We start from the raw sequence: 26,846 nt of genomic DNA, 5'->3' as shown, positions 1-26,846 counted from the left end.
GAATGTGTTAAATAATGTCCATCCTGCTGTTACCATCAAAGACTGATACCAGCTCTCTCAATACCATGACTTGCACAATAACTGGGAAGGAATTTGAATTAATTTCCACCAGCCACCAGTGCTGAAGCTGCACATCAACACACAGCACTGTTGTTTGCTAAGTGCACCTTTCTTCTCGTTCCTCTGCCTACATGTCTGGAGATACACAACTTTTTGGACAGTTTGCTTTTCTAAATAAGATACTGAGGGGGCCCAGCTGATGCACAACTTCCTGCAGCTGCCTTGTTGGTGGGAGCCAACTCACTTTTGCCTGTGCTTTTGGATTTCTAGCACAGTGCCAAGTACCTGGAACTGCTCCACAGCTTCAGTTCTCTCTTAGACAAAGTACCTGAGATTCCTCTACATGGGGATACCAGGATGTTTCTTACACAGATGTTTGGATGCTACCCAATCCAAAGAATATTACCACTAAGATATTATCCCTAGGATATCTGAGCATCCTTCAACATTCCCATCAGGCCTCATGTAATAGCTTTAAGATTTAGGCAGCCTGTGGACATGTTCTGGGTATGATAGGGGTGTCCAGAATGAGTTAGACACTGGGCTTGGCTTCTGAGGCAACCAAAAGTGATTGATGGGTCCAAGTCCATGCTTAACTAAACAAATTCCACTCAGTTCCCTGTTTTCCTTCCTGTGGAAGTGTTGGCTGTGATTAGACCAGTTTATGTGATAGGCCAGGATCTGTTTGTGATGGGATTTGGGTCTGTATCAGTTTTCTGTTGAGCAATGGGACTGGCTGACTAAAGGCTTTTAAAATGAATTTTGTGCAGAAGTGCTTTATTTTCCATTGACTGTTTCCCATAGAGGAAGTGGAAACCTTGGTATCTGTCACACCTTTCTAGCCTGGCTTCTTGCTGAGATACATTTGGAGATGCAGGGAGTGTTGCTGAGGGTTGCTGTAAATGTAGTCTGTAAAGTGCTCTAAAATACTTACTTTTAAGGGAAACAATCAGAGAAACATGCTGCTTTTGATTTAAATGATTCCACATTGTCAATATGCAATATTTAGCTTTAACTTCCTTTTGTTCTGGTGTACAAGGATTCTTTTGAATTCTTCTGTGGACATTTTTTTTTCCATTTGGAACACAAACACCAGAGAAGCAAATTCAAAATTGCCCTCAGTAAATCCCATTTTATAGATAATAAGCCTTTTTTACTATTACTGAAAATCTTTAATTTATTTTTCATTTGGAAAAAGGTGTCTTGTGCATTATTTTTGTCTACCTGAGCTTTCTCACTGCTAGTTCAGTTTCCTACTTTTATTTTTATTTCCTAAAATATTAGTTCTCTTCTTAAAACATATTTTTCATGAGTGTGCAAACAGTGCATACAATCTTTACACAATCTTTTCACATGAAAAGATGATTTGGCTCCCACCTGCTCTTGGTCTAATGAACAAGAACCATGAATCAGCTGAAGCCTGGTGGCCACTCAGCTGGCCTGCCCAGGGCTCAGAGCTGAGCCTTTTGTTTCATAACTAGGGGCAGCTGAGAAACTCAGTGTCACAGTGGAGACAGCCTGTTTCACATCAGAAGAACCACACAAGCCTGTTCTGTGTTAAAACACAATTGCAACCCATTAAAAGGCACTAGTTTCTCATTAGTCAGTTGAGGCTCTGTTTGTTTGCAGTTGACTTGGAAGTGCTGCTTTCATTGTGGAAAGTGGCTTTAGGAGATATTTTTGGCAAGAATTTAGGTCTTGAGGCCAGAAGAACAGACTGTAGAGTGGGTTCTCTCCCAGCATTAGCAAATGCCTGGAATAGCTGCAGTCTGAAAGCCCATCTGAAAACATCTTGCAGCTCATCAGAAAATGGAGGTAGGTACATGTGGAGAAAATGTCCTTCCATGATTTGACTTGCTCTAGCTAAAGCTCTGTGAGGTGAGGAGCTCATGGATGGGTTTTCTGAGCTGGGAGAAAGAACATTTTATCCTTTGTCTAGCTCAGCATGTGCTCCCATCTGTCTGACCCTGGTCCAGCTCTTCCCAAAGTGGCTGTGGCTATGCTGAAATTGGGACTGTGGTATTTTGGTGTGGCTCTTGGTCACAAAAGCATCTGTTTCTTTTTGCCTATAAGTTGTAGAGAGCACCAACCTCCAGCCTACTGACAGAGGAAAACTCCAATGTTGTCTCAGCAATCCTTTGCCCCTCGCTTTGTATTTGCTCTTGATACCTTCTCTCCACCTCATAACTATGTGCCACCATGGCTTGCCTTTTTGCTGTGAAGGAACAGCCGGCAACTGTGGGAGCTGAGATTAGCCTGGCCCTCTGATCAGCTGCCAGGAATGCAGCACTGAAAATGCACCACTGCTCTGGTGGGTGCACCCGCCTTCCCCTGCCCTGGGCAGCAGCAGGGCCAAGGTCACTTTAAGAATCTGCCCTGGAGAGTGCCCTATAGTGAGAGCTATTTATTTAGCCCGCTAAGATGTGGAAACAAGATCCATAGTTCTATTTATTTTTCCCAGTGGCAAAGCTCTGGGGTATTTAGAAATAGTCTCCCCATGCTCCAATTGACCTTCTCTGGGTATGTGCCAAGTAGCTCTGATTCCCCTGAGACTGTGACTCATGGGCTTTATTGGCTTTAGTTAGGCATTTGAGGTCTTCAGCTTGCTGGTGCCATGGCTGTGGATCTCTCCAGAACTATCCATAACTGAGGTAAAAGGTACATGTAAAAACATGGAACTCTGCTTTGTTGAGGTCTCTTGAGTTAACCACTGTGAAATCCAAGACTTAAGGCTGTCTTTCCCATCTCTCATGATGCTGTGCTGCAGAGAAGGCTTTCTGATACCTTTTACAGGGACTGTTTAAAATAAAGCCAGATGATGTTCTGCTTTTCTCAGCTCTGTTTATGTCGGTAGCTGGGATATCTGATAGGAGTCTGTGTGGGATGCTCAAATCTTCACTCCATCAACACCTTCTCTAATGTAGCATCTCTGATGCCTCACACAGTGCAATGATCACTGCTCTTTTCACCTTTCATCCTTATTATTCCCTTTATGTTCCACAGCTTCCACCCTGCTCCTACTTTCCAGTGTCCCTTTCAACACTGTTGCTTGTTTTCCCGTATTGTTCTCTGTTTGGATGTCTTGTGGGATGTGACAGTGGGAGATGTTTGCTCTCTGGCCAGCCAGGAGCTGCTCCCTTCTGCATGAATCTGTCCAGGTTGTCAGGTATCCTCACCAGTGCTTTGGAGGCCATGAGTTATCTGTGGCTGCATGTTGTGCAGGCTCTTCTAAGACTCCTCATGTTGAAAATAGAGTATCAAAGAGGCCGAAACCAAAACCCTCAGAGTTCATTCTCCTTTCAGAAGAGGAAGACCTGTGTCATTTAGAAAATGGCAAATGGACTGGTGCATTGGTCGTTCCCTCCATTATGTTTTCCTTTTCTGCTGTTAAAAGGCTGGTGCACAGTTTTATTGAAGCAATTTGGATAGTCTGTTAAAATGTCTTTGTTTTTCAAACCTCTATGAGTACATCTATTTATCATACTGAGCAGAGCTGGCTCGTGCTAAGTGTTCGCATAAACCTCGTATGAAAGATTACAACAAGAGTGAGTATTCATCAGAAATAAAAACTTTCTCTGGGTATTCAGAGTACTTGGCTTTCTACATTGGGCTATTCCAGTAAAGTTTGACTACTTAATTAAAAGTGGAAAGTGAATAAAAAGGGTCTGGGAATGGTGCCAAATTAATTCACTAGAAAATGTGATATGCAGAAATTATCTGCCTTTGCTCATGTCCAGCATTACCCACTTCTGACATTTGATCACAATTCTTCTCATGTTTGGTGCTTATTGGATAGTTCCAGAGCCTCAAATGCTTGCTGATAATCTCCCTTTTCATTAAAGGGAGGAAATCCTCCCATGTAACTCTATTTCAGCTGAGGTGGATATCTGGATTCCTCACATATTGAAGGGAAAAAGAAGCAAGTTCTCTTCACCTGTGGCAAATATTTGCCTCTAGAAACTTGGGGTCTTGCAAATGTTTATTTCTCTCTGTGCAGTGGAAGATGAGTCTGCAGTGGGCAACCTGGAAGTGGCATAATGGACATTTAAAGCTGGGTCAGGTAGGAGTTGTTGAAAGAGATTTGTCAAGTGGAGTCAGAGCCGTCTGGTGTCAGGGCTCAAAACCCAGGAGGAGTGAGAATACCACAGGTGTCTTTTCTTTGCTGATAAGTGCTCAGGGGTGATTTGAGATGGGGAGGGATGAGCTTGAAACATGCAGCAATATTGATGGCACTGTTGCCATGGCCGTGAAGTGATTCCTGTATCACATATTTCTCTCGTAGTGGGAGCTGAGGAGATTTTTACTGGCTATGGGAAGCAGAGCTCATGCAAGTGAAAAGAGAAATGCCGAGGTGATCAAAGAGCACGTGTAAAGCTTAAAGCTATATTTAATATATTTAATCAGATATTATGTCAGATTGACCAAGGAGAATATGAAGACCCTGGAAATGCTGAAGACATGAGGCTGTACATTACATAACTTCAAATTAGGCTTTGCTGATAGGGTTATATATATATATGCATTACTCTGCTGTTTAGACAAAAAGAGGAGATGTATTCAGGTCATCCCCAGTACTGGACTTGCCTCTTGTGCTGACAATGATGGACAGGCATATGGAAGAGATACAACTGCAAATGTGCCCTAGACCCCAGTGCAGGCAGTTTGATTGCTTTTTCCCTATCCCTAATCCTGGATATTGTCTTCCTGGTAGGACCACCATAAACATTTACTGCAATTCCCTCTCCTGGGTTGGTCTAAACTTCCAGCTGCTCTCTTCTTGAACAGAATATGTGGTATATCTGGCCACTGAAGACTGTATTTTGAGAAAGAGCAGAAACTCAAGGCACTTGAGTTTCACAAACTTGGTGATTAGTTCAGGTTCTCAGGTTCTTCTTCAACCTGATGGAGAAGCTGTTGTGATGGGTTCTTTTTGAGGAATGCTCTATGTACAGGTTTATGCCTTTGTTTATTTGGCAATGGTTCCTGATAGAAGATCAAAAGCAAATCATTCTTAATTCATCTTGTTAGTCTGTGTTTTGTCATTAATCATGTTGAGCAGTCTGGATATTTAATTGGAAAGTAACACATGATTCTATTGGAATGTGGTCAGAATTAATCAATGCTTAGCATTTTGAGAATAAACAGAGACTATTTGGTTCACTTCATTCGCGTAGAAAATTCATAGGAAGGGAAAAACCATTTCTGTTGAGCTATATCACAGCTAAATGACTTTCTTCCCATCTGGCCTTGATCTACATGGGGTTTATCCTAGAAGTCCTGTTAAATAAAACTAGAAAATACTGTTCTGAATGAGACTATGCCAGCAACAAAGGAACGAGTGTTGTCTTGAAAAATTTTCTTTTTAGTCAATTTGTAGATACACTTTATATAATCTCAGATAACATGAAGCAGGGATGGTTGCATCACTAAGATAAGTAAACAAACCCTACTGTGCAAATTTATTGCAATGAGCTATTGTAATAAAGGTAATGATCTTGGAGCCAGAGGTGTCCCAGTTTCATGCAGTTCCTTCTCTTTCATTATTTTTACGGTCTGTGTGGTTTCTCTCAAAGAATGACCTGTTCTAATATCAATAATCAGTTACAAAATCTCATTTCAGACTGGTGGTATGTCAGTGCTGCTTTGCAGAACAAATAGAGTTGCATTTCAGAGTTACACTTTACTGGCATTGTGCTGTTAATAGCAGTAGATGAGAGAAATTGAAAAATTAAAAGGTAGAGACAAGGGAAAAAGAGATGTTTTCTGCTGAGATTTGAAAATAGATGAGGAATTGATGAGGCGGAGAGGAGCAGCATCTCCCAAGGTTGTTCCAGAGGTCCGGGCGAACACGGGGCACTCAGAAATCCTGGTGCCATCTCTTGGTAGCCTTTGGAATGGCACGTTTCACCACAGATGCCCCCACCTCCGAGGCATTAAAAATTGGTGAATGAGCATTATATGGAAAGAAATTTATGTCTGAACTATGTCGTGGGAAGGGAGGAACTGATTTATAAATGGAGCAAGTTGGTGAGACTGTTATTTTGAAAGAGATGCTTGCCTTTCTCTTTTAGGTCTAGCTTATGTTGTACATCTATTTCAGGGCAGAATTTGAAAGAGAAACAATGCCTTCAGCTGAAGGCATTTTCTTTGTCTGCCCATTATTTCTCCCCTTTGGTGAGCTAGAGTTCTATATTTGGAAAGATGCTGTGAGGGCAAGTCCCTGCTGTTCTCAAGCTGGCTTTTCACAGCCGTGAAAATGGCCGTGGCAATGCAGTTCATGGCTGGGCTCATGGGATGGCTTTGGGTATGTCCATACTGCAGGCAGCTCTGGGTCTGTTGGGCAGGAGATTCCCTGAGCTTTAATCTTCCTCCTTCTCCTAACAAATGCTCAGGGCCTCCAGTGTGGGCTGCCTAAGCTTCTTAGGACAAGTTATCCTGTCTGGAAGTATTGCTCATGTTGGTGTGTCTGTCTTGCTGTTGGTCTTTGTTCTAACTGGATTATAACTAACACCTGAATGCAATCCCTCTGCCTCCTAGGACCTCTCTGAGGTGTAAATCCCACGTAACCATCCCATGGAATACATCCCATGGAATCTACTGCTACTCCCATCCAAATGGGAGGTGTGACTTGATTTCATATATCAGTTGCACCTCTGAGTGTTCCCCAAAGTTAGATGAATTGTTAATATTAGTAATGCTGTCTTGCAGCTAAATATGATAGTCCCCCCACAGGAAGTTAGGTCCAGACTAGTGTGAAAATGCCAAGCATTTTGTAAGTAGCATGTCAAAATCAGAGTGGAATTATTATTTTTTTTTTTTTTTAATTAGAACAGCTAGAAGGATTATAAAAGATTTCACAATTTAGGAAGAAATGAGGGGTTGGGATGACTTCTGGAAGTTGGTGGGTTATCTGTGAGATGTGGAGTGTGCAGGGAGGTCTTTCACCAGCGGTGGTGGGGCTATAAGAGTAAAGAAGGCAAAAAGTCTAATATTAGGAGACAAAGGATCTCTCATGTCTGAGGTGTTAAACTGAAACACTCTGTTGCTGTGGGCAAATCACTTGAGATCAGACTTTTCATATGCTTAAACCCTTTTTAACCTTTCCCATGCCTTACTAAGGCTAGTGAGAGTACTCTCAGCTCTGTCTGAGGCATTCAGTGAGATTATAGATAGGGGAAATGAGAAAGGGGAGAGAAGAACAGTAGTGAATTAGTGAGAGGTTTTATGTTCAGGTGGGATGTGGCTGAAGTGGACTGTGGATGGAGTGAATGTGGAGCTGGTACAGAGAGGAGAGGGTTGAGCAATGTGCTTGTGTGACCTTGTAATCATGTTTGGGGTGGTTGTGACGTGCCAAGCCTTCAGAAAACCTCAGCCAGGCAGCCCTGGAGGGAAGGGATTTCCAAACAAAGCCTATCTGAATGTGCATGTAGAGATGATGAAGGGGTGCCCACTCTGCCAGTTTGCCTACATTGGTTTTCCTGTGTCAAGGAGACAAAGAAAGAATTCCCCTCGGGAATCACTGGGCTGGGTAATGACGTGAATCCCTGACAGAGGCCAGAGAGGGAGCAGATAAAGCTGAGGGCACTCACTTGTGTGTCAGCACATGTGAGAACCCAGCAATCTCCTCTTCTTTGCCTTTCCCTTGATTTATTGCCATTTCTCCTCCCACCCAGAAGCCTCTTGCCCTTATGAAGAGGGTAGAAAGCAGCTGTGAAATCCTCCCCACAAAAGCTTTCAGTCCAAAGATAGACAAAGGAAATTTGGAAGAAACAGTGAAAATAAGTCTCAATGCAGAACTTCTACAAAATCAATTTGCACAATGCTGTCCCTACAAGGAAATCAGCCCCAAGAATTTCTTGTGGTTGCTGAGGCTTTTCCCCAGCTCCAGCAGTGCTGGCAATGCTGGCAGGCGGAGTGTGAGCCAGTCTCTAGAATTATCAGTGGTTTTAAAGCACAGCAGTGATTAGACCTGCCCTGAGCAGAGTTCTATGACACACTGTCAAAGCCTTAGCAACAGCCTTTCTGCTGCAGGGTTCCCTGTCCTGATAGCCTTGCTGGAGCCTCACCAGCTGTAGCAGCAGCAGGGCAACTGGATTTAGAGATGGAGGCAACACAGGGGACTCATTTCCAGTGGGTGAAAAAGAGCTCCAAAATCTTCAGTCTTTCAGGCTCTTTTGAATGGTTACTAAACAATTATAACAGAGGATGAAATAGAGAGAATAAATAATAGAGTGTTTGCCAATGAAGGTGAAATGAGTTTTTAGGGAGAGAAAGTTCTGTAACAGCAGTGGCACAGATTCAGCACAGGGCTCTGGCTCGCTAAGGCTGGCACAGCTCTTCTCAATCTCTTTATTTGCAGGGCAACACTTGGAATTGCAGCAATGCCAGTAAAATCTGTAAATAAACCCAGGGCTGAGCTGCTGTGGGGGGTGTTTGGAGGCAGGGCTTGAATGTGGAGGGGAGAACCTGAAGACTTGAGGAAGAACAGGGCTGCTGATTGCCAGCACGGATGGCTGCAGCTCTGGGGATGGGAACGGGAACTCCCCCTGAAGTGCAAACCTTGGAAAGGTCGTGGCTCTGAGACAGCAAAGGACAGATTATTGCAGAATAGAAAAGAGAGCATCATCCTATAACTTCAGCACACCAAACCCATGTGTTTCTTTCCTGTGTTGGAGGGATACAGTTCAGGCTTTGTGAGGACCAGAGGGCATATGCTGCAATGGCACAACAGCTGTCACTGTCTAGTCAAAAGCTTAATTTCCTCCTTGTTTTTCATTATTTAAAATTGCACTTTAAATTTTGTGGTCATCCCAGTTTTAATCACCTTCCAAATTTTACATGTGGAAAAAAACAGGCATGTGGAAGAACCATCCCAATAATGCTCAGAATTTTTCCTATTAATTTTAATTCTTTATCCCTGTTGCTTCATTATTATATTTACACCTTAAGTTCTACCAGCCTTGGCTTTGATATGGGGTCTGTTTTCAGATCCCAGAGTTTGGCTGAATAATATAAAATGGAACATTTCCAATGGAGAGGAAGGGGGAAAAAAACCCAAACCCAACACTTACCTTTCATTATTTAGGGTTCTACAAATTACTGCTTCAAAAAGCCCCTGCAGTTATGCCAGTGTGACACTGAAGCTTTCAAACAGCAAATATCAAGAGAATTTGACCCAGACCATGCTGCATTTTGACATTTACTGCCTTTATCTTCCTTTTAAACATTCTAGCTACATGTTGTGAAGAACAGGCATTATGAGGTGACGAGGTTATTGCTTAATAAGGAGGTAGACATGTGCAACTGAAAAAAATTAAGTAGCCTAGATCAGGGTTAGGGTTAGGCTGGGTCTAACCTCAGCAGCCAGATGTTGCCTTAGCACCAGCCTCAAGTGCTCCATGGTGCTGGAGAACTGAGGGTGGTGTGAGCTGCCTGCTCTCAAATCCCCTCATTTGTAGATGAGGAAGAGAAGCTGAGGCTGCCCCTGGCAGTCTTCCTGCCCATCCTCTCAGTGTCTGACTCAAAGTCTTTTCCTGCATGCTGAACCTCAGGCACCAGCTGGGCCAAGCGCTGTGTGGATGATCTAGCAGTTTTTCTAAACCCATTTCTCTGGCTCTTGTGCATTCTAGGGAAATGAATAAACCAACATCTCATTCCTTCTCAGGACCCTACCTCTGCTGTTGCCACTGCTGTCTCATGCAGGCTGCTCTTTGAGGAGCTGTGGATGCAGAGAGCCTCATCTCTGACCTGCAGCCTGCCTTCCCTGCAGTCAGATGTCCTGCTTGTGTCCTGCAGAGCCGTGGGGAGGAGGACAGGACAAGGACAGGGTCACAGCAGGCGTTGGGGTGCTGCTGTTGGTGGTGGTGGCTCAGCCTGCTTGCAGGGACAGCTTCTGCAGAAAATGCATCCTCACTTGCAGCATCTGCCCTGTTTTGGGTGAGCCTGATCAGTTCTCGGGTGATTCTGTCTCCCCTATCACAGCCTGGCAGTCTTAGGTGCAAAAAGCTGCTGCAGGGCAGTGGGAAAGCTGTCTGCTTTCCACACCTTGGCTGCTTTTCCTGCAGATCCATCTCTGGATATACTGCACGATACAGCAGCATCCCCACCCTCACTATCCAGCAACACAAACCACAGAATGACAGAGAGGTGAGGAGCAGGATGGCTTTTTATGCTAAATCCTTATTGAAAATCCCGGGCAAATTAATAAGCTTTTCTCCCTGCTCTGCATTTGCAACATGTTTTCCCCCTGAAACTTCATGCTTACCTGTGGCAAAACTAGTCAGTGTTATACATTTCTAGCAGCATTCTGCACATGTTTTGCAGCCCTCTGTTTTGGCGCACATGGTGGGTAAAATGAGCATTTTTCACAGCGCAAAGATATATTTGAAAAATTTCTTAAAACTGGCTATTGGCACTGACTGAAGGTACCTAGGTGAGATCTAATTTTTTGAATGAATGTCCAGATTTTCAGAGATATTTAAATGTGTGATGATGAAAGGGAATGCAACCTTTAAAGAAAGCCTCTCAGCAGGTTAATGGATTAACTTGTACAGTTAAAAGGTAGTTCTGACCTTAGTATACAAAGGAGCTTTGAAAAACCCTGCTGAGTGCTACCTGCATGTTTAGCCATAGAAATGCCTTTTAAATTCAGGTCAAGATGCCTATTGTGAATCTGTAGGAGAATGTTACTTTGTGATTCTCGAGCATGTTTATGAATTGTTCCCAATTTGAGGCTGATTTAATAATGCCAATTAAGCTCAGTATTGTGTGCACGTGTGGCATACAAATGAATACCCTAGTATTTCCAAGCATGTTCCTTTTTGGCAGCATCAATTAGGACCAACAAATTGTAAAGTCCCCAGTTCAAACTGCATTTGTGCTGGGGGGATGTACTTAGGGACCACAATCATCAGAGAGGTTGAAAAGTGGGAATAGCTGGATAACAGGAAAGATTTGGTGACCTATTCTGCACATTTTTTTCTGCATATTTTTGTTGATATTCCACTTGCATATGAGCTTTTCAGGCAGGTCTAGCTCTCTCCACCATCCTTTGGTGTTTGGTAATGGATAGAAACAGCCTGACCTGTGTGCACAACAGGGGAAGTGATACCTCCTTGGGAAGCCCATGGGGATTGATAAATGCATTGCATGCAAGGAGATTCATTTCATAGGTTTCTTTTTGCACTTGCACCTGCTGCATGAAACAGCTTCCAGCTTTGGCACATTCAAAAAAACCTTTGCAATCCAGCCCCCTTCCCTAGAGATTTTAAGCTTTGAGTTTCCTTTGGCTGGACCTTATGGATGTGCTTCATCTGAATAGGGCCAGAGGGGTGAAGTGCAATATAAAAGTCAAACTGATGGATCTATTTCTAGGGCTTTGTAACATTGAAACACCACCATCAGATTAAAAAGAACAGAGTTTTTTATCTTGTGTTCAAAATAAGTCATTCCTTCTTTTATTCCTAAACATCTGACTTTTGCGTAAAGAGAAGGCTTCTGTACAAGTCAGCCCCCTTTCTTGGAAGAGATCAAGGAAGATGATGCTTTCTCAGTCCTTCAGCTTCATAATTCATGTCCTTTTCAAGTCTCTTATGTTGTACACATTTTTTTTTTTTTAAATTGGCTTCTCTGAAAGGTGTTTGTTTCTTTGGTTAAAAAGACCAACTAACCAAAAACCCTCAGACAAAACAGACCTCAAAACTCTGAAAACCATGGGAAAAGTTGAAATGAGAACTCAGGTTTCCCATCCATTGCAGCAGCCCAGCGCCATGCAGGAAAGGTGACTCTTTAAAACACAGCTCAAGGGAACCTTTCACTACAAAGTGCTTTTTAAAGATGTTGTACCCTGAGATTACTGTTGCCTTAGAGATGGTTTGAACTAACCAGCAGGCAGGAAGAGCTATGGCTCTTAGCCTTGATTGCATTGAAGCCAGCCTCCCTTTTATGCCCTCAAAGAGCTCTGGGCACAAGCAGTGACATGTTAGATACTTCTCTACCTGGGCTGTCAGCAGCACAAGCTGCCCTTGGATATTTCACTGCCAGTAATTGAGAGTATTCATAAAATGAAAATCTTGCAGTGGTTTGCCAGCAATATGGTGTGTGTGCAGCCTTATTTTCGGGCATCATAAACCCCTGGGTATCCCTAAACTCTCCCTCAATCATTCACCATCAGAGACAAAGCACCTGCAATTCAATTTCTCTTAAAGAAAGAAGTTCCAGTTGTCCTGCTGAGATTTGAGCCAAGGGTTCCTGGGTATGTCACCAAGAAGTGTCATTTGACTTCACCATGCCCCAAGCAGGGTGCAGAGGTTGTGTCCCTCTCCCTGCCCTTACTCTGGGTGTACACAGCACTCAGAACAGTTTAAGGCTGAATGATCCAGAAGTAAAAAAAAAAAAATAAAAAAAATGAGGCTGGGTGTCTTCCCCCATGTGTGGAGCACACACTCTCCTGTCAGCAGAGTCTTCATGTCAATCCCTGTGGTTTCCAGAGCAGAAAGCTGCTGGGAATGGAAGAGATACAAATGAAATGACAGCCCAGGAGTGAGCCAAGAGAACACCAGGCTCTTTTGAACTGAGTAGTGACTGGATGGGGAATGGAGACAGCTGCCTTGGAGGAAGGAGGGGGATTTAACCACATTCCCTGACACACTTTAACTGTGTATGAGATGTTCTAAAGGGCTCTGCTGGTGCTTGTTAGCAGATGTGGCCTCGATGAGTGTCCTCATCACTCCTCTTAATCAATCAAGGGTATATTGACCCCCTTTCCCAGTCCCCTTCCTTGTGTCCCTGGGGTGGGAGAGCTGGGTTCTCACACTGTCAGCCTGGAACTGCCTGGGTGATGAATTTGTTAAGAATTCTGTCTGATTGTGAACCTTCCAGCCTCTTTATCTTGATGTGAATGACAAGCTGTCACAGCCTCAGCCATGTTGGTGACATCTGACCCTGGGGAGGGAGCTGGCACCATCTTCTGAGGTATGGCTTCTGCCTGGAGAGGCAGTGCCAGCCCTGCACTGCACTGGGAGGAATGCCTGGGCATTCTTTTGGCAAGCTTTTAAGTGCATTTCATGTACCTTGTTCTTCTTTGTTACTACTTTGAAGCTAATTTAATTTAGAGCTGTAAGGACTAGCTTGACTTTCTAGGATACAGCTGTCTCCACTTCTGTACCTGTACACAAGAAAAAGTAGGATACTTGTAAGGATGCCTGGAGGATAAGCCTGGAGTCACTCTTCTTTCTGAGAGGCAGAGATGAAACAGGCAGGAAGGCTGTGCCTTTTCTCTGATTTTAACCTGACAGAGCAGGCAGAGATGTTTGGAAGGTGCTGCAGTGAAGGCTTTGAGCTGAACCTGGGACATGCTGGCCACTGGAATGGATGTATTCATTAGAACATGATTGTGTGGGTTTTTTTGCTCTCATCTTTTAGCATTACACTGAAAGCACATCTGTACACAACAGCTGGATCTCCCAACTCCACCTGTTGGCAGGGTGTGGGACATTGCAGACTGTAAGCAAACTTTGCCTTCAGTGTAAGTTTTAGTGCCTTGCTAACAAGCTGGAATTAAAGAGCACAAGATGATGGGTGCTTTTGCATAAATCCTAGACTAGCACTGCTATGAAAATATCAGCAGCATAAGCAGCTTTTCCCCACCCATATTCCCAAGACTTGTGAAACTGCTGGTTTTAAGTCTTTAAAACAAATCACTGTGCAAGTGCCTGAATATTTCAGATCTGTGTTCTGGGCCATGGGGAAATGACTTTCAAGGCATCTGCTTCAGATGAGATCTTCCTTCTGGTGGGATTTATAAAGCACCTATTGCTATGGTGCCTGTGTGTTGTTCCTGAATGTCTTAGTTGTCAAATGTGCAATCATCTTTACAGTCAGTGGTTCTGTGACTGGATAAATTCCAGTAGTTGAGTACAAGTCCCAGGGGTTTGAGGGAAAATGCACCCAGGTTGTGTGTACACTTCAGGACACTTAATTCTGCCTGGTGAGAGGGGCTGTAGAAGCTTAGAGGTTTTGAGCTCTGAGTCAGGGGTCCATGGGTGCTGTACAAATACATTCTGCAGGGTTCCTTCCCCATACTGCTTGTGGTATAGAGAATCATGACAGCAATAAGGGAGTATATGAAAATAGCAGGGTGAAGGACAGGAGTTGACCAACATGGGTTCAGCCAGGGCAGAACTTTTTTTTTCATTTCTATAAAAATAGTGCTTTATGTGTTTGTCATCCAGGTGTGATTGCTGTAAGGTATTAGGCATCAGGTTGGAGAAGTTAATAATAAAGCACCAAGTCATTAGCTTTCAGTCAATAATTTGAAGAGGGTGTTCTGTGTTTTAGCATGTAGAAAGCACAATTTCACAGAAGAAAGGATGGTTAAGCTGATCTGCAGAGCCCTTTTGGTTAATTTCTTTGTCCAGTCTTTGGCTTCTGTGCTGTCCCCTGTCCATAGTTCCAGGCTAGTCCTGGGTGGTTGTGCCCCATCAATGTGTGAGTATTTAAATCCTTCCATGCAGTCAACCCTGCATCTATTCTGGAGAGGGGTTTTGTATTTTCAGGAGTCCTTCTGTTTGCTTCAAGAGACAGAAACAGGCCCAGGATTGTCCACAATGCTGCCTTGTGCTGTGAGCTAAGATTAGAGTGCAGAAGAAAACAGAAGGGATCTTGGTTTTCAGACTCCTCTGCCTGCAGTGATTTCCAGCAAAAAATATCCTGGCAGCTCAGATCTGAGAGGGTGACCTAGGCACAGGGCTCCTTTGTCCAGCTCTTTAACAGCCTGGTTTTACTGGCTAATCCAATTGTGCCTTGGCTTGGGACATGGAGTTTTTCTTTGTTGTTGCTCCTGGTTCCTAAGCAAAGGATCTGGAAGTTGCATTTGTCTATCTGTCTGCTAGTTGTACTCTTGCCCAGATATCCAAGCTGCTGACTTGGAAACACTTCAAAGTTTTCCATTCTGCAGAGTGGCTGTCTCGACTGCTACTACAGGGAGTTTTTAATGTTTTCTGATTATGGAGCAGCATTTATTATTATGCTTTATAAGACAGTGCAACTTTATTTATGCCTCTTTTTTGGTTAATATATAAATGAGTCTCCTTTGGGATACACTGGACATGATGAAACAGCTAAAACTTTGCTAATGTATTACCACAGAAATCAGACAATCAGAGGAAGGCATCTGGACAGATTTGGCAAGTTTTTAAAATGATTTAATCCCTTTTTCCTCTCCTCATCTCCCCTCCATCCCTTCTTGAGACAAATACAGAGATTTGCTCTGGGCACGCTATCAATTTCTCTGGTCTGGCATATGGCTCATCAAGTCATCTTTCTTGTGCTCTCAAACTTTTCCTCCTGTTCTCATCTCCCTCCTGCCCTGTCCTTGCTCTTGTACACAATTTATGAACTCCTTTCTCAGCTTTCCTGTCCCAGGCTTACTCATCTTATTATATCTCCTGATGCCAGCAAAAATGCTGTTGGTTTTCCATGTGGTAGTAAGAGGTGCTAGTATTATCACAAACACCATTACCTGGCTTGCTGTAGCCTCACTGATGCTTCAGTGGTCTTGCTGCTGCTTTCAATGAAAGCCTATTCTGCTTCTATTCCTCTTCTATGATTTATTGTTCTGCATAAGGTGTTTTGTTTGTTTGGCTTTGTTCAGCATCAAAGACAGGTAATATTCTGGAGGTGGCTAACACCTGACTTAATGTGCAAATTACAATGCTGATTGAAAGTCTAAACTTAAAACAAATGTAGGTGTGAAGTCCTTTTCCAGGATAATTATGACTGCTAAGAGTTTACACAAGTTCAAAAGTTCTCAGGCAAATATGTGGAAGCAAAATCAGCTGAGAGCTGAAACCTCTCCCAAAGGCACTATTTATGAGATCTCTGGGCTGAAAACTGCTGGAGTTTGAATCTGTTCTGCAAGTCCTAGCCCTGTGTGTCTGCTGTGGCCTTGCATGCTTTCCTTGGCACTGCTGGCCACAGGACACTGGACTCTTTGGACTTCCATCTTAAGCTGATGCAGCTGCTCTTCTCTGGGCTGTCTGATTAACTCTGCACTTAGAATACATATTTCTCATTTCATTCCCATTATATCTATGTTTAAAACGTAAGGCTATAGGGGTACAGTCATTCCTGGGTCACTTTTCTTAGACCCCTTCCTCATTGGCAACTGGTGGCAGTCTCATTATAAGCAATCCATGCTGCCTTTTCAAAGTCATTAGGTTGTTTGTCCCACTGCTGCCAAGAGGATGTTTCATGCCTTCATTTTTCAGTGCTTAAAACCCATCCTTTCAATTCCAGCTAAATTTATTCATGGCCATTTTATATCCATTTGTCCTGGGGCCAAATTTTTTCCTCAGCTCTAAGTATCTCTCTGCCTTCCTCAGTGTTTACTTCTCTGCCACCCAGTGTGTCTGAGGGGAACAATCCAGTCATCTCTTGGCTATCATTTTGTTAAGGTGACTAAACTCTGATCTTTAAGACTCCTAATGAGTTATGTCTCTGGTACCATAATGATTTCCTTGGCAGGTTTCTGCACGGCTCCTTCTGAGTTCTGCACACAGCTGTTCAGGTGAAGCCTTCTATGAGAATGTCCATGCTCCCTTCTCCACTGGTTTTCTGAGACCTGATCTGTCCTTTTCATGGTTGTCACCCTGCTGGTTATGCTTGTCCTTATCCCTTAATGGGCTCATATATCCAGGGTGTCCTTCTACTCATTTCCAAATTATGAGCCCCTGGTCATAACAGTAATCCTTATTAAACCCTAAATGCTTAACCTTGCACTCTGACTATTATATTTCATCACATTTCTATTCCTTCAGAACTCAAGAACATCTTGTTACTCCTGAAAGATATTCTGAACTCCCTGCTATTGGCAGCAGTTCCTGACTTCACACGGTCAGCAGATTTTGTTAGTATACTCTGACTTTTTGTGCCAAGGTCATTAATGAAAATCTGAAATAAGATCAGTCTGAAAAGATCCTTCAGGACTTCCACACATAAGTTCCCTCTAGACTAATAATTCCTTCTCCAGCACAACTCCTGTCATTGAGTCTTTAACCTATTCCTTTCCCACCTTGTAATTCTTACACTAATTCCATGTTCTCCAGCTTGGCTGATAATTTTCCTTGTGGCATCATATCAAATGTTTTACTGAAGTACAGATAAATTGATCTACCATGCTTCCCTTGTATAGAAGAAGTTGGTTTTCTTATCAAAGAAAAATACCAAGTTAGGCTGGCTTGACCTGCTCTTGGTAAGTCTGTTTAATCCCTTAAAATTATTTTACCTGTTTTGCAGTTTATCCTCATGTCTTTTGTGTTTTTTTTCTCTCAAAATCTATTCCAAAGCAATGCATATCATTGGAGTCTAGGCCTGTCCAGGCCTAGTCCCAGGCCTGGACAGTTGGGACTGGAGATTAGACTGAGAACATGCTCTGGGAATTCTGGGATCCTTTGAGGATGAATGAAGTTGTCTGTGTACAATGTGGTTCACAGACTTCCCCCAAAAGTATTGGAAGATCCAGATTTGCTGATTTATTGTCTGAAGGGAGGTTTGCTGGCAGTGTTTTCTTCTTTATGACAGCAGTGCAGCTCTGCTGGAACTCTTAGCAATGCTCATAAGCACCTACAACATAAAACAGATGCCTGGAGGAAATACTGAGAACTCTTCTGCTTGGAGCCAGAGATATTCTGGTCATTTCTCCATTGCTCTGCTGCTCCAGCAGGTGATTGAGACATCACATTAGGCCTGTAAAATATAGTTATGCAGAGCAGTCCCTCTTTAAAGACATAGTGGAGTGTGAGCTTTGGGAGATGCTCTGGGTGGAATTTTTAAAGACATACTCGAGTGTGAGCTTTGGGAGATGCTCTGGGTGGAATTTTAACTTGCTTAGAGTTGTTTACTCTGTCCCAGGCTTAGAACTTCTGGAGAGGCTGAGTGATCAGTGGCTGTGGAGTGTTCCTTTTCTGAGCAGGCTGAATAGCTGGGGGATGACATTACTCCTCCACCATCTGAATGATTGCTGTTTAGTTGGTGCTAAAGAAGTAATGAAAGCATGGCTGTGCTTCCACTGGTGAGATTTTTAGCTACTGATTCCCTGTCCTATCTGTATTTGAGTGTGTTTTCTTTGCAGTTTGTAAAGCTGTTGTTGAGCTCTGACAGATTCATTATGAAAAAATTACTTTAGATGGAGATGTTGACCCAGCATCAGCAAGAACCAGCTCTTGAATCTTAGTCTGAGCTGCTGTTAGGACACACAAAAAAAAACCAAAAAAAAAACCCCAAAAAAACAGGAGTTGGTGACAAAAAAATATTTATTTGCTGCAAGATGATAATTGGCTCAGTATGGAATTTAATAAAATTTTATTTGGGGATTGGTTTGTAAAGAGATTACATTTTAAGGAATCCTTGCACACGGAGGTTTTTGTAGCTGTACTTATTTAAGCAGCTCTGGGCTTCACAGCAGTAAGCCATGTTAGAACAGGGATCTTGCTCCAGCAGAACATGACTGGAAAAGAAGATTTCCTGTGAGAGAAGTGGGATGGAGATTTTACCACATGAGGAAGAAACTTGCTTTCACAAGTTGGGGAGAAATGACACAGAAGGTCCTCAGAAATGTCTGTCCCTGCCCTTACTCACTGCAAGCCACTTTACTACAGATCTTTAGCACATTTTCTACCAGTCCTCCTCTGAGTGGGGCCCTCTACACACAATGCAAGGTGTGGTTTCAATTAAAAGAAATTCAGTTTTGTTTTTTGTTAAAACTGGGAAGGAGGATAGGGGTGAAGCTTGTTTTGGGAAAACAGAAAAAGGAGTTGGATTTTGCTGGAAATATTGACATTGATGTCCCAGCTTGTATCTGCTGATGCAGATAGAAGTACTTGTGTCTGGAATGGGCAAGTGCTACAAAGAAAAAGTTATGGGGCAGCAGTTTAAAGACTTGTTAGATCACTTTGTGGGTGTTGCTTTAAATTTTAATGGTCACTACAAATCAGTGTAACAGTAAAGCTAGAGGGCTAATGGTCTTTTAGAATAACCAAGTCAGCTGCAGAGGCTGGAACCTCTGTTGGTGTAAAACATTGCAGTTCTGTCAAAGTCCATCATAAACTGTCAGTTCAGACCATCTGGGAAGCCTGGCCCAGAAGACTGTGAAGATGAAGGTTACAAAAATTATTGAAGAAAATTGACATTATTTCTCCATCTCTCTTCTTTCCCCAGGGCAGCCATTGGGGCTCTGGCAGCTCTGCTGAAATCAAGTAAGCTTTTTTCCTTCATATTCTTTCTGACTTTCCTTTCTGTGCTGTGCTGCTGGACAGAGTGATCCTGTTAAACCTCATTCTCCCTTGGTGTTCCCTCATCCCTTGGTCCCAAAGAGCAATGCACTGGAAAGAGGCAGTACTGCAGCAGTTTCCTATACCAGCTCTGATCCTTGGAGTGCTCCAGCCCTGTGAGTGCCCAGGGAGCCAGGCTGGACCCTTATTTTGAGTAGTTAGAGTGCATTGCTTGTTCTGGGCTTGGTATAATGGGAGAAATGGGGAATTTCTCCAGCCAGTGACAAGTAAGTATTTCCCTTCCCAATTTGTTGTTTCTCCCATGGAAGGGGAGAGAAAATGATGTAAATAATAGCAATGTTGTTTGGGTGTGAATGGTAAAATGATCTTAGGAAAAGACATTGTCTATTTTCTTTTTTTTTTTTTTTTAGAGGTACTGGAGATGTAGTTTAAGAAATGGTGCTGATACTGCAAAATCAAATAGAGCATCACACACCAGAAGTCAGCCTGACTGGTGTTTTTTGGATGATTTCTGCTGTTCTGAGTGGCCAAGAATGTATTCTGGTTTTCTCCTTGTCCTGTGGTTCAGGGCATGAGAAGCTCCAGGCTTTTGGAGCAGTCTGCTCTGGCAGCTGCATACAAATGAGCAGGTTGTGTCTTTTGGGAAGTGTGGGTCAGGAGATGTGAGAAACATCTCTGGTTCCTTGAGATAAATTCACCATGCTTGGTAGAGCGATGATTTCTTTTCCAGGATTGCACCAGGACATCTTTCTTTGTCACAGTTAACATATTTGTGACCCTGGCCTCAGTGCAGGGGTTCTTGGAAAGGTAGGAATCAAATCTGGTGAATGCTATAGCACTTGAAAATTGCTTATGAAAACAGGGGCTAAAGCTGCACACAGCAAAGCACCCAAAGGGACCTGAGCATGCTTTAGTTGGGATGCAAACTAAACAGAAGGCAGGAATCCTGGAAAGTGCTACAGCAGTGGAGTGATTATTGTGAGGTTTTTTAGAGAAAACCTTGGTGGAAAATGATGGGGAGATTGTGTTTTGATGTTGCTGAAGGCTGTAAGAAAGACAGGACAAGAACATGGCCATTCTGGGGTGCCCCTTTAGGCCAGTCCTTGAGTGTTCCAGCCCAAAGAGATCCAGGGGATTGTGGTTATACACGGGGCTGTGCTGGAGGTTGCGTTCCTCTTGCTTTTTTATTTTCTCTGCACTGAGACAGCAGTTTTAAAGGGAGCAGGCAGATGGCAGTGTGTCTCCCTGATGGAGCCAGGAACATCCATCTTCATCTCAGGCTTCCACCTGAGACTCTGTCCACCTGCAGAGCCATGGGCTGGCTGGAAACTGTTTGGCTTCTGTCTCCTTCCTAACAGAAGCTGATGCTAAATGCTCACTTATCAGGTGCATAACTGCAAGAAGCAAGATATGCCTGGGAAAGAGACATCAGTGCAAGAAAGAATTACCAACCCAGATGGACATGGGGAATTGTTGCTGTTGTGTTTCAGAGGGGGAAGTACAAGATGGCCTGAAGAAATAAGTGATGGAGCACAACAAACTTGTGCTTCATCCACAGCAGGGAATAAATGCTTGGGAATCCAGTGAGAGATGAGACACCTTGGTTATGCTGTGTTCCTGTGCTCAGTGATTGCCACGTGGTGATAATCAAAGAGATGGTGAATAATGGAGGGGTTGAAGTCCTTTCTGATGGCAGTGCTGCTCCTTCCTATCAGTGGAAACTCAGATTACTGATATGGAGAAGGCATTTCTTGTCTGATCATCAGCTAGTCTCTCACTCCTGACTTATCTCTTTGCACACATCCCAGCCCTTGCATGCTGCTCACCACCTGCCATGGCCACATGCATTCAAACAGCACACAGCAAATTCTTCCTCCATTGCCTGGCTGCCTTTTAAAAATCTGCTGTCTCTCCACTATGTGAACTCTGACTTTATAATAAGGCTGGACATTCTGATTGGTAAATATCTATAGTGCTCAATTGCTGTGTGAACATCAGGACATTTTTTTGTTTTTCTCTTTGATGTTACAGTCAAACTTTCCAGTATTGCTCATGTCCATTCTTCCTAGATGCTCACTCCAGGCCAGGGTGGGAAGGACTAGGCTGATCCTGATATAGATAAACTGAAATGGAATGAGGCACAGAAACTTTCCCAAAGTCTCTTGTCTCTGTCCCAGAGTGAACATGGTAATTTTTCCAGCCTACTTTGGCTTTGCTCTACTTCTTCTCTGTACCTGTGTCTTCATATCTTGATCCAGCTGTATTAAGGCCTGAGGAGCTCATTGTGGAGCACTCCTGTGTCCTCAAGATCAAGGTGTGGAGGGGCTGGAGCCTGTTTGAGCAGATATGGGCTGCCCTCCAGGGCACTCCTAGCCATGGGGTCTATTGCTTTTAGTGACCCCAAACCCTGGAATAAACCAGGCAAACCATTCCCAGTTTGGGGGCAGTGGAATTAAACTGGGCACCTGCTACCCAAGCACAGAGAAACCCAAGCCAGGGGTGCTGAGGCTGGAGGGGATGTGAGGGAGCAGGAGCCACACGGTGGCGATGTGATTATAGGGATCCCCACCGTGCCTAATCCAATGTGTATTTTGGGTGAGTAATTTGTTTATCAGCAGGTTATTTTAATCTAATTTTGGTCGTGTTTGTTATTCCCGACTATCTGTGCTTCCCAGAATCGCTGGCTTGCATGTCTGTGAGGAAATTAGCTGGAGCTGCTCTCGGAGGCATTGGCTGAGCGGATATTGAGGGAGAGGGCTGGGGAAACGGGCAGGGCCCTCGGCGCAAGGCTTGCCTGGGAAAATTGTAATGAGCAATTTAAAAAGACAGATTGTGGTGACCTCCTGATGGCGTTGATTTCATCAAGACTATTCTGTGTGCTAACAGCAGTTACTGCTGATGCCTTTCCCTTCTCTCTTTCTAAATCTCCCTTCTTTTACTATCTTGATCTTCTTGCACAGCTTTTCACCTCTCATTTTCTACTCTTTCCTCCCCATCTTCCATCAACTAACCTTTATTTAACCTTTTACCCACTTTTTTAAAAAATCAAACCATAAAAATACTTTGTGTCTGCTGGGATAAGATAATCATTGTCATTATTTTCCTTTTATGTTGGCATCAAGGAGGGGCAAGTAACTCTGAGGAGGAGAAAGTGATGTTCTAGCACAGAAGCAGATTAGGGAGTGTGAAAGGCCTGCTACTGAATTCATAATGCTTGACAAAGATCTAGTGAGGCAGCTCTTTGATCTCGAGTGGAAAGACCCCATTGTTAAACCATCCCAACAGCACAATGTCTGGGATTTGCCTCATACTGCACCAGGTACCCATCTCTCATCATCCATTGAAATCCTTATTATCCACCTCTGGATTTGAGCTCCAGTGTCAGCCTGGCTCCAAATCCATGATCACGTCTTGTTGGGTATTGTGATCAGAGTTGAATTTTGCAGTTCCTTTCATGATAACATAAACCAAGCACTGTGTCTGTCTTTTTTTTCTTCCTGAATTTCAGAATGCAAACAATCTTGATTCTATACTTTTATCTCTTTGAGAAGAGCCACTTTGTGGGAAAGAAAATAATTTTTCTATGTCCTTTATATTCCTTTGCCCAAGACTCTTCATTCATAGACATATTCCAAACTGATGTAACTCAGTGCTCCAGAGAAAAGTGTTGGCTTTTTCTCCTAGGGCATGGCAACTTCCTGATGTTTTGCCTCTCAGGGTAGGTGTAATAAAAACTAAGTACTGAGGAGCTGCATTATTCCCTGTTGACATCCTTAATGATGCTTGTTTACCTCCTTGTCTTGGCATGGGCAGTGTTTGTCCCTCCAGTGATGATCTGGCTTCTGTAAATTCAGTGCCTGAATTTGAGGAAGTCTTCCAAATTCTGGTGTCCTTATTAAAAAAAACTCTTTCAAACCACTTCAGTCAGAAAAAAAAATCAAACTGTAGATTTTGTGCTACTGTATTTTTATTTTTAATTTTATTTCTGGTTTTCTGAAAAGCAAAGAAGGAAAGGGAAACTGTTTAGGGCAAAACTACAGGGCAGTTTTCTGGCTTCCAACACAAGTTGAGTTAATGCCACCTTCTTGCTAAGAGCCCACTGGGTCAGAAGTGATCCCAGCACTTCATGTGTGACTTTGTTTCTTCATGGGGACAATTAACTTTATGTCTATAGAGAGCCCTTGTGTTTTTCTCTGCAAAAAATGACCTCTCAATGACCAAATAAAACAGCTGTGTTCTCTTTGCTCTAGGAGATATCTTGTATTTTTTATTCCTAAGAGGCAATCACTAGACCAGAGTGGGGAAGTTGGAGTTTTTCTTATTCCTTTCACTGCTTTAGGGGCCATAGGGTTAATTTAGCAGAGTATTCTTATCTCCACGCTGTAGCGATGTATGTTCTTGGCATAATGAATCAGCTGAGTGGCATCAACAAAGAGATTTAAGCAGATAGACAGTAAGATAAATATCTCTTTGTTCTGCCTGGTAAGCAGTGCATTGCTCATCATATTTCAGGTTGACTGTAATTCAGTTTTTGATTAAATGCGCTGCATGTTTTCCAGTGGTACCCGTGTTCTTGGCAAACACTTCAAAGCAGACAGGATTGCAAGGAGGGCTTCAGAAGTGTCCACAGCAGCCCTGGTGCTCATGAGGCTTTCATCTCCTAGACTGAAAACCTGAATTTAGGCCCCCACCACAGAATGAGAATTCTGTCAACACTGGGAATGTCTTTCTAGTGAGATCCCCTTGGTAATTTAGGTGTAACTTTAACCTTTTGAGGCTTCTGCCTGTTGGCTGGAGACTCGTGTCAGAGGTTTCTTGTGAGCTGCATAGGTGATTCAGGTCCCATGTTTTGAGCTGCAGAGCTCAAACTTTCCCTGGTGAGCAGCACTGCCCTGGAAGCCACAAACAGAGGGGCAGGTCTTGAAATGTGAGAAACTAAGAAAGCATTGGATGTTTTCCTTTCACCCCAGTCTCATCAGGGAGAAGTGAAACTCCTGCAAAGAAAAGGGACATGTTTGGGGTGGTGTGAAGGCAATGCTCCCCTGTCAGAGATGGCAGAATAAGATTAGGAAGACTGTCACAGGGGAGGAGTCAGAGATGGTTCAGACAGATCTGATCTAGTAGTTAGTTTAATCAATAGATTTGGATATGTAAAATATTTAATGAGTACAGATGGATTGAAGGGCAATACTCTATTTACTATATTTAAGGTTAGAATGGGATACAAAGATGAGCACATAAAGTCACTCTATGTCTTGAATGTCATATGCATGCAAAGAAATGTCATTTACCAACATATCTCTGTCTGGTGTCAAGCAAGGGATCCCTCAGCCTTGAGGGGTAACCCTGGGAGCTGTTCCTATCAGTGCCACACATCCAGCTGCTGCAGAGGGAGAGTCCATCCAATGGCTGCAGATATGAATAGCTTAAAGTGTTTGATGGATATCACATTTTTGCTGTTAGTGCAGCTTTGGCTACTGATCAGCCCAGTCTTTAGCCAAAACAGTTTTTTTTTTTGTGTGTGTGTTTGGTGCTGAATTCCCAATGATGGCCTCACAAGAAAGGAATCCCTTCAGTTCACTCAAAACAAGAGGAACCATCCCTGGGCACCTCTGAAAGTTGCATGGCAGGAAAACTTCCATTGCCACTGGCCACTGACCATACCCAGGGGGAGGGAAAGGGCCTAACTAAAGAATGTCAGGAAGAGGGTCAAAAGACAGGACATGTTGCCATTTACCACACAGATTGTATGCACTCGCTCCAGGAGGGGTGGTTCTTGCTGCCTACAAATCTGTGCAGAGCTGCTTGTACCTGTATGATTCATTTCCACCATCTGTATTTGTGCCAAAATATACATAGATACCCATGCTGGTGCATCCCTAGATGGAGAGACCAACAGACACAGACAGGTGGGGAGGCCTCCTTTTTCCATTCTGCCTTCTGGAGATCTTGGCATACTTCCTCTTTCATTTATTCACTGCTTTATTGACTATAGAACTGAAAAAATGGAAAAAAAATAAAGAAAAAACACTGACAGCACAGGAGAGCAGAGGAGAATCAATGAAATCAGACAGGAGAAACAAAATTAATGTGTTTTTTGCCCCTTCAGCAATTAATTCTCATTGCTTCTGATCAAAGGGTTCAGGGAAATCTAGTCCTGCCTCTCCATCTCTTTCTCACAGAACAGAATATCTCAGCTTCATTTTGAAAAGGGACTATTTTGATCCTGAAGGGGGTGAGTACTACAGAAAACATGTGAGGAAAAAGCAAAATTATTCTGCTCACCTTCCTCCATGCTTTTCAATGAGTATGAAAACTAAAGCATAGGACAGTTGTGTGCTTTGGTCCCTGTGGAACTGAGATTCAAATGTGGAAATCTGTCTTAAAAGATCACAGACACACTTTGAGAGAGAATTTTGTTTTTCAACAAATTCCCCAAGAAGCTCTACACACAGTGCTTCCCAGTTTTTCCCTTCTTCCTATTGACATTGACACAGACAGCTTAGACTTCAAGCTCTGTGTGCTAGAGGCTATAAAAGCCTAGATCTAGTCCAATTTCATCTGTCCCTGAACAGCTCAGGGAAGCTCTGAGTCTGATCTAAATTGTCCCTACCTTATGCTCTCCAACTCTGTTCTTCTTGTCATGTTTTATACACTTATTGACTTTTACAGAGCTTCCTGAGTCATTCTTCAAGGAAGATTGACTGATTTAAGGGGTTAGTCATCCTGCAGGTTAGTAAACATGACAGCTGGTTGAGGATTAACAGGAAATCATGAATAAAATCATTGGGATTGATAAGGGATTCTCAAGCAATTAAAGTTTTCTCACAGAGAGTCATATAGAAATACAGAGTGAAGGTCAGAGGAGGAGGGTGACCTTCTCCTTGCTGACAGCCACTGAGGCTCAGAATGCAGAGTTAATGTGGGTGGTTACCAGCAAAGGGAGGCAATGCTGGAGAGCTGTGTGGGATCCTGGGCAGAGCTGTGTGGGACTGGAATTGCTGTGGGACCAGCAGGTCAGTGCGGGGCTATGACACCAGGGTGCTGTGAAGGTGCAGAACAGCATTAAAATAAATTGGCAGCCTGGGATGGGGATGCTGGTTGGTGCCAATGGTAGAGAAAATTGCAAGACCAGGCCAGGTAGCAGGAAAACCCTCCAATCCCTTCTTCAGGTAAGGGTTTGCTCATCTACTGCAGAGACGAGACTGAGAGAATGTCGCAGACAACTTTTATAAAAAATCCTTTCCTTAGGACTTTTTCCTCCTGAGAAGCTGAGAGGCCTCAGGAACAAAATGTAAACATTGATTATCTGCTGCTGTGGAATGAACAGGTAGATCTGTGATTGGTCTCATGTTGGATATTTGTAATTAATGGCCAATCACAGCCCAGCTAACTCGGCTCTCTGTCTGAGCCACAAACCTTTGTTACTCATTCCTTTCTATTCTATTCTTAGCCAGCCTTCTGAGATGAAACTTTTTCTTCTATTCTTTTAGTATA

At 43.3% G+C, this 26,846-nt stretch overlaps 1 protein-coding gene across 1 annotated transcript in view; it reads left to right on the top strand.

The window, feature by feature from the left end:
- Positions 1 to 26,846, top strand: part of AGBL1 (AGBL carboxypeptidase 1) — a 267,534-nt gene that overhangs the window by 26,366 nt on the left and 214,322 nt on the right. Inside the window, exon 6 of the mRNA XM_063169871.1 lies at positions 19,276 to 19,313. Within this exon, the coding sequence (XP_063025941.1) occupies positions 19,276 to 19,313 (38 nt within the window). The remainder of the gene's footprint in view (positions 1 to 19,275; positions 19,314 to 26,846) is intronic.

Source organism: Melospiza melodia, chromosome 15 (genome assembly GCF_035770615.1).
Source record: "Melospiza melodia melodia isolate bMelMel2 chromosome 15, bMelMel2.pri, whole genome shotgun sequence".
NCBI classification, from domain to species: domain Eukaryota; kingdom Metazoa; phylum Chordata; class Aves; order Passeriformes; family Passerellidae; genus Melospiza; species Melospiza melodia.
The sequence above is the reverse complement of the archived record's forward strand: the minus strand, read 5'-3'. Positions and strand labels throughout refer to the sequence as shown.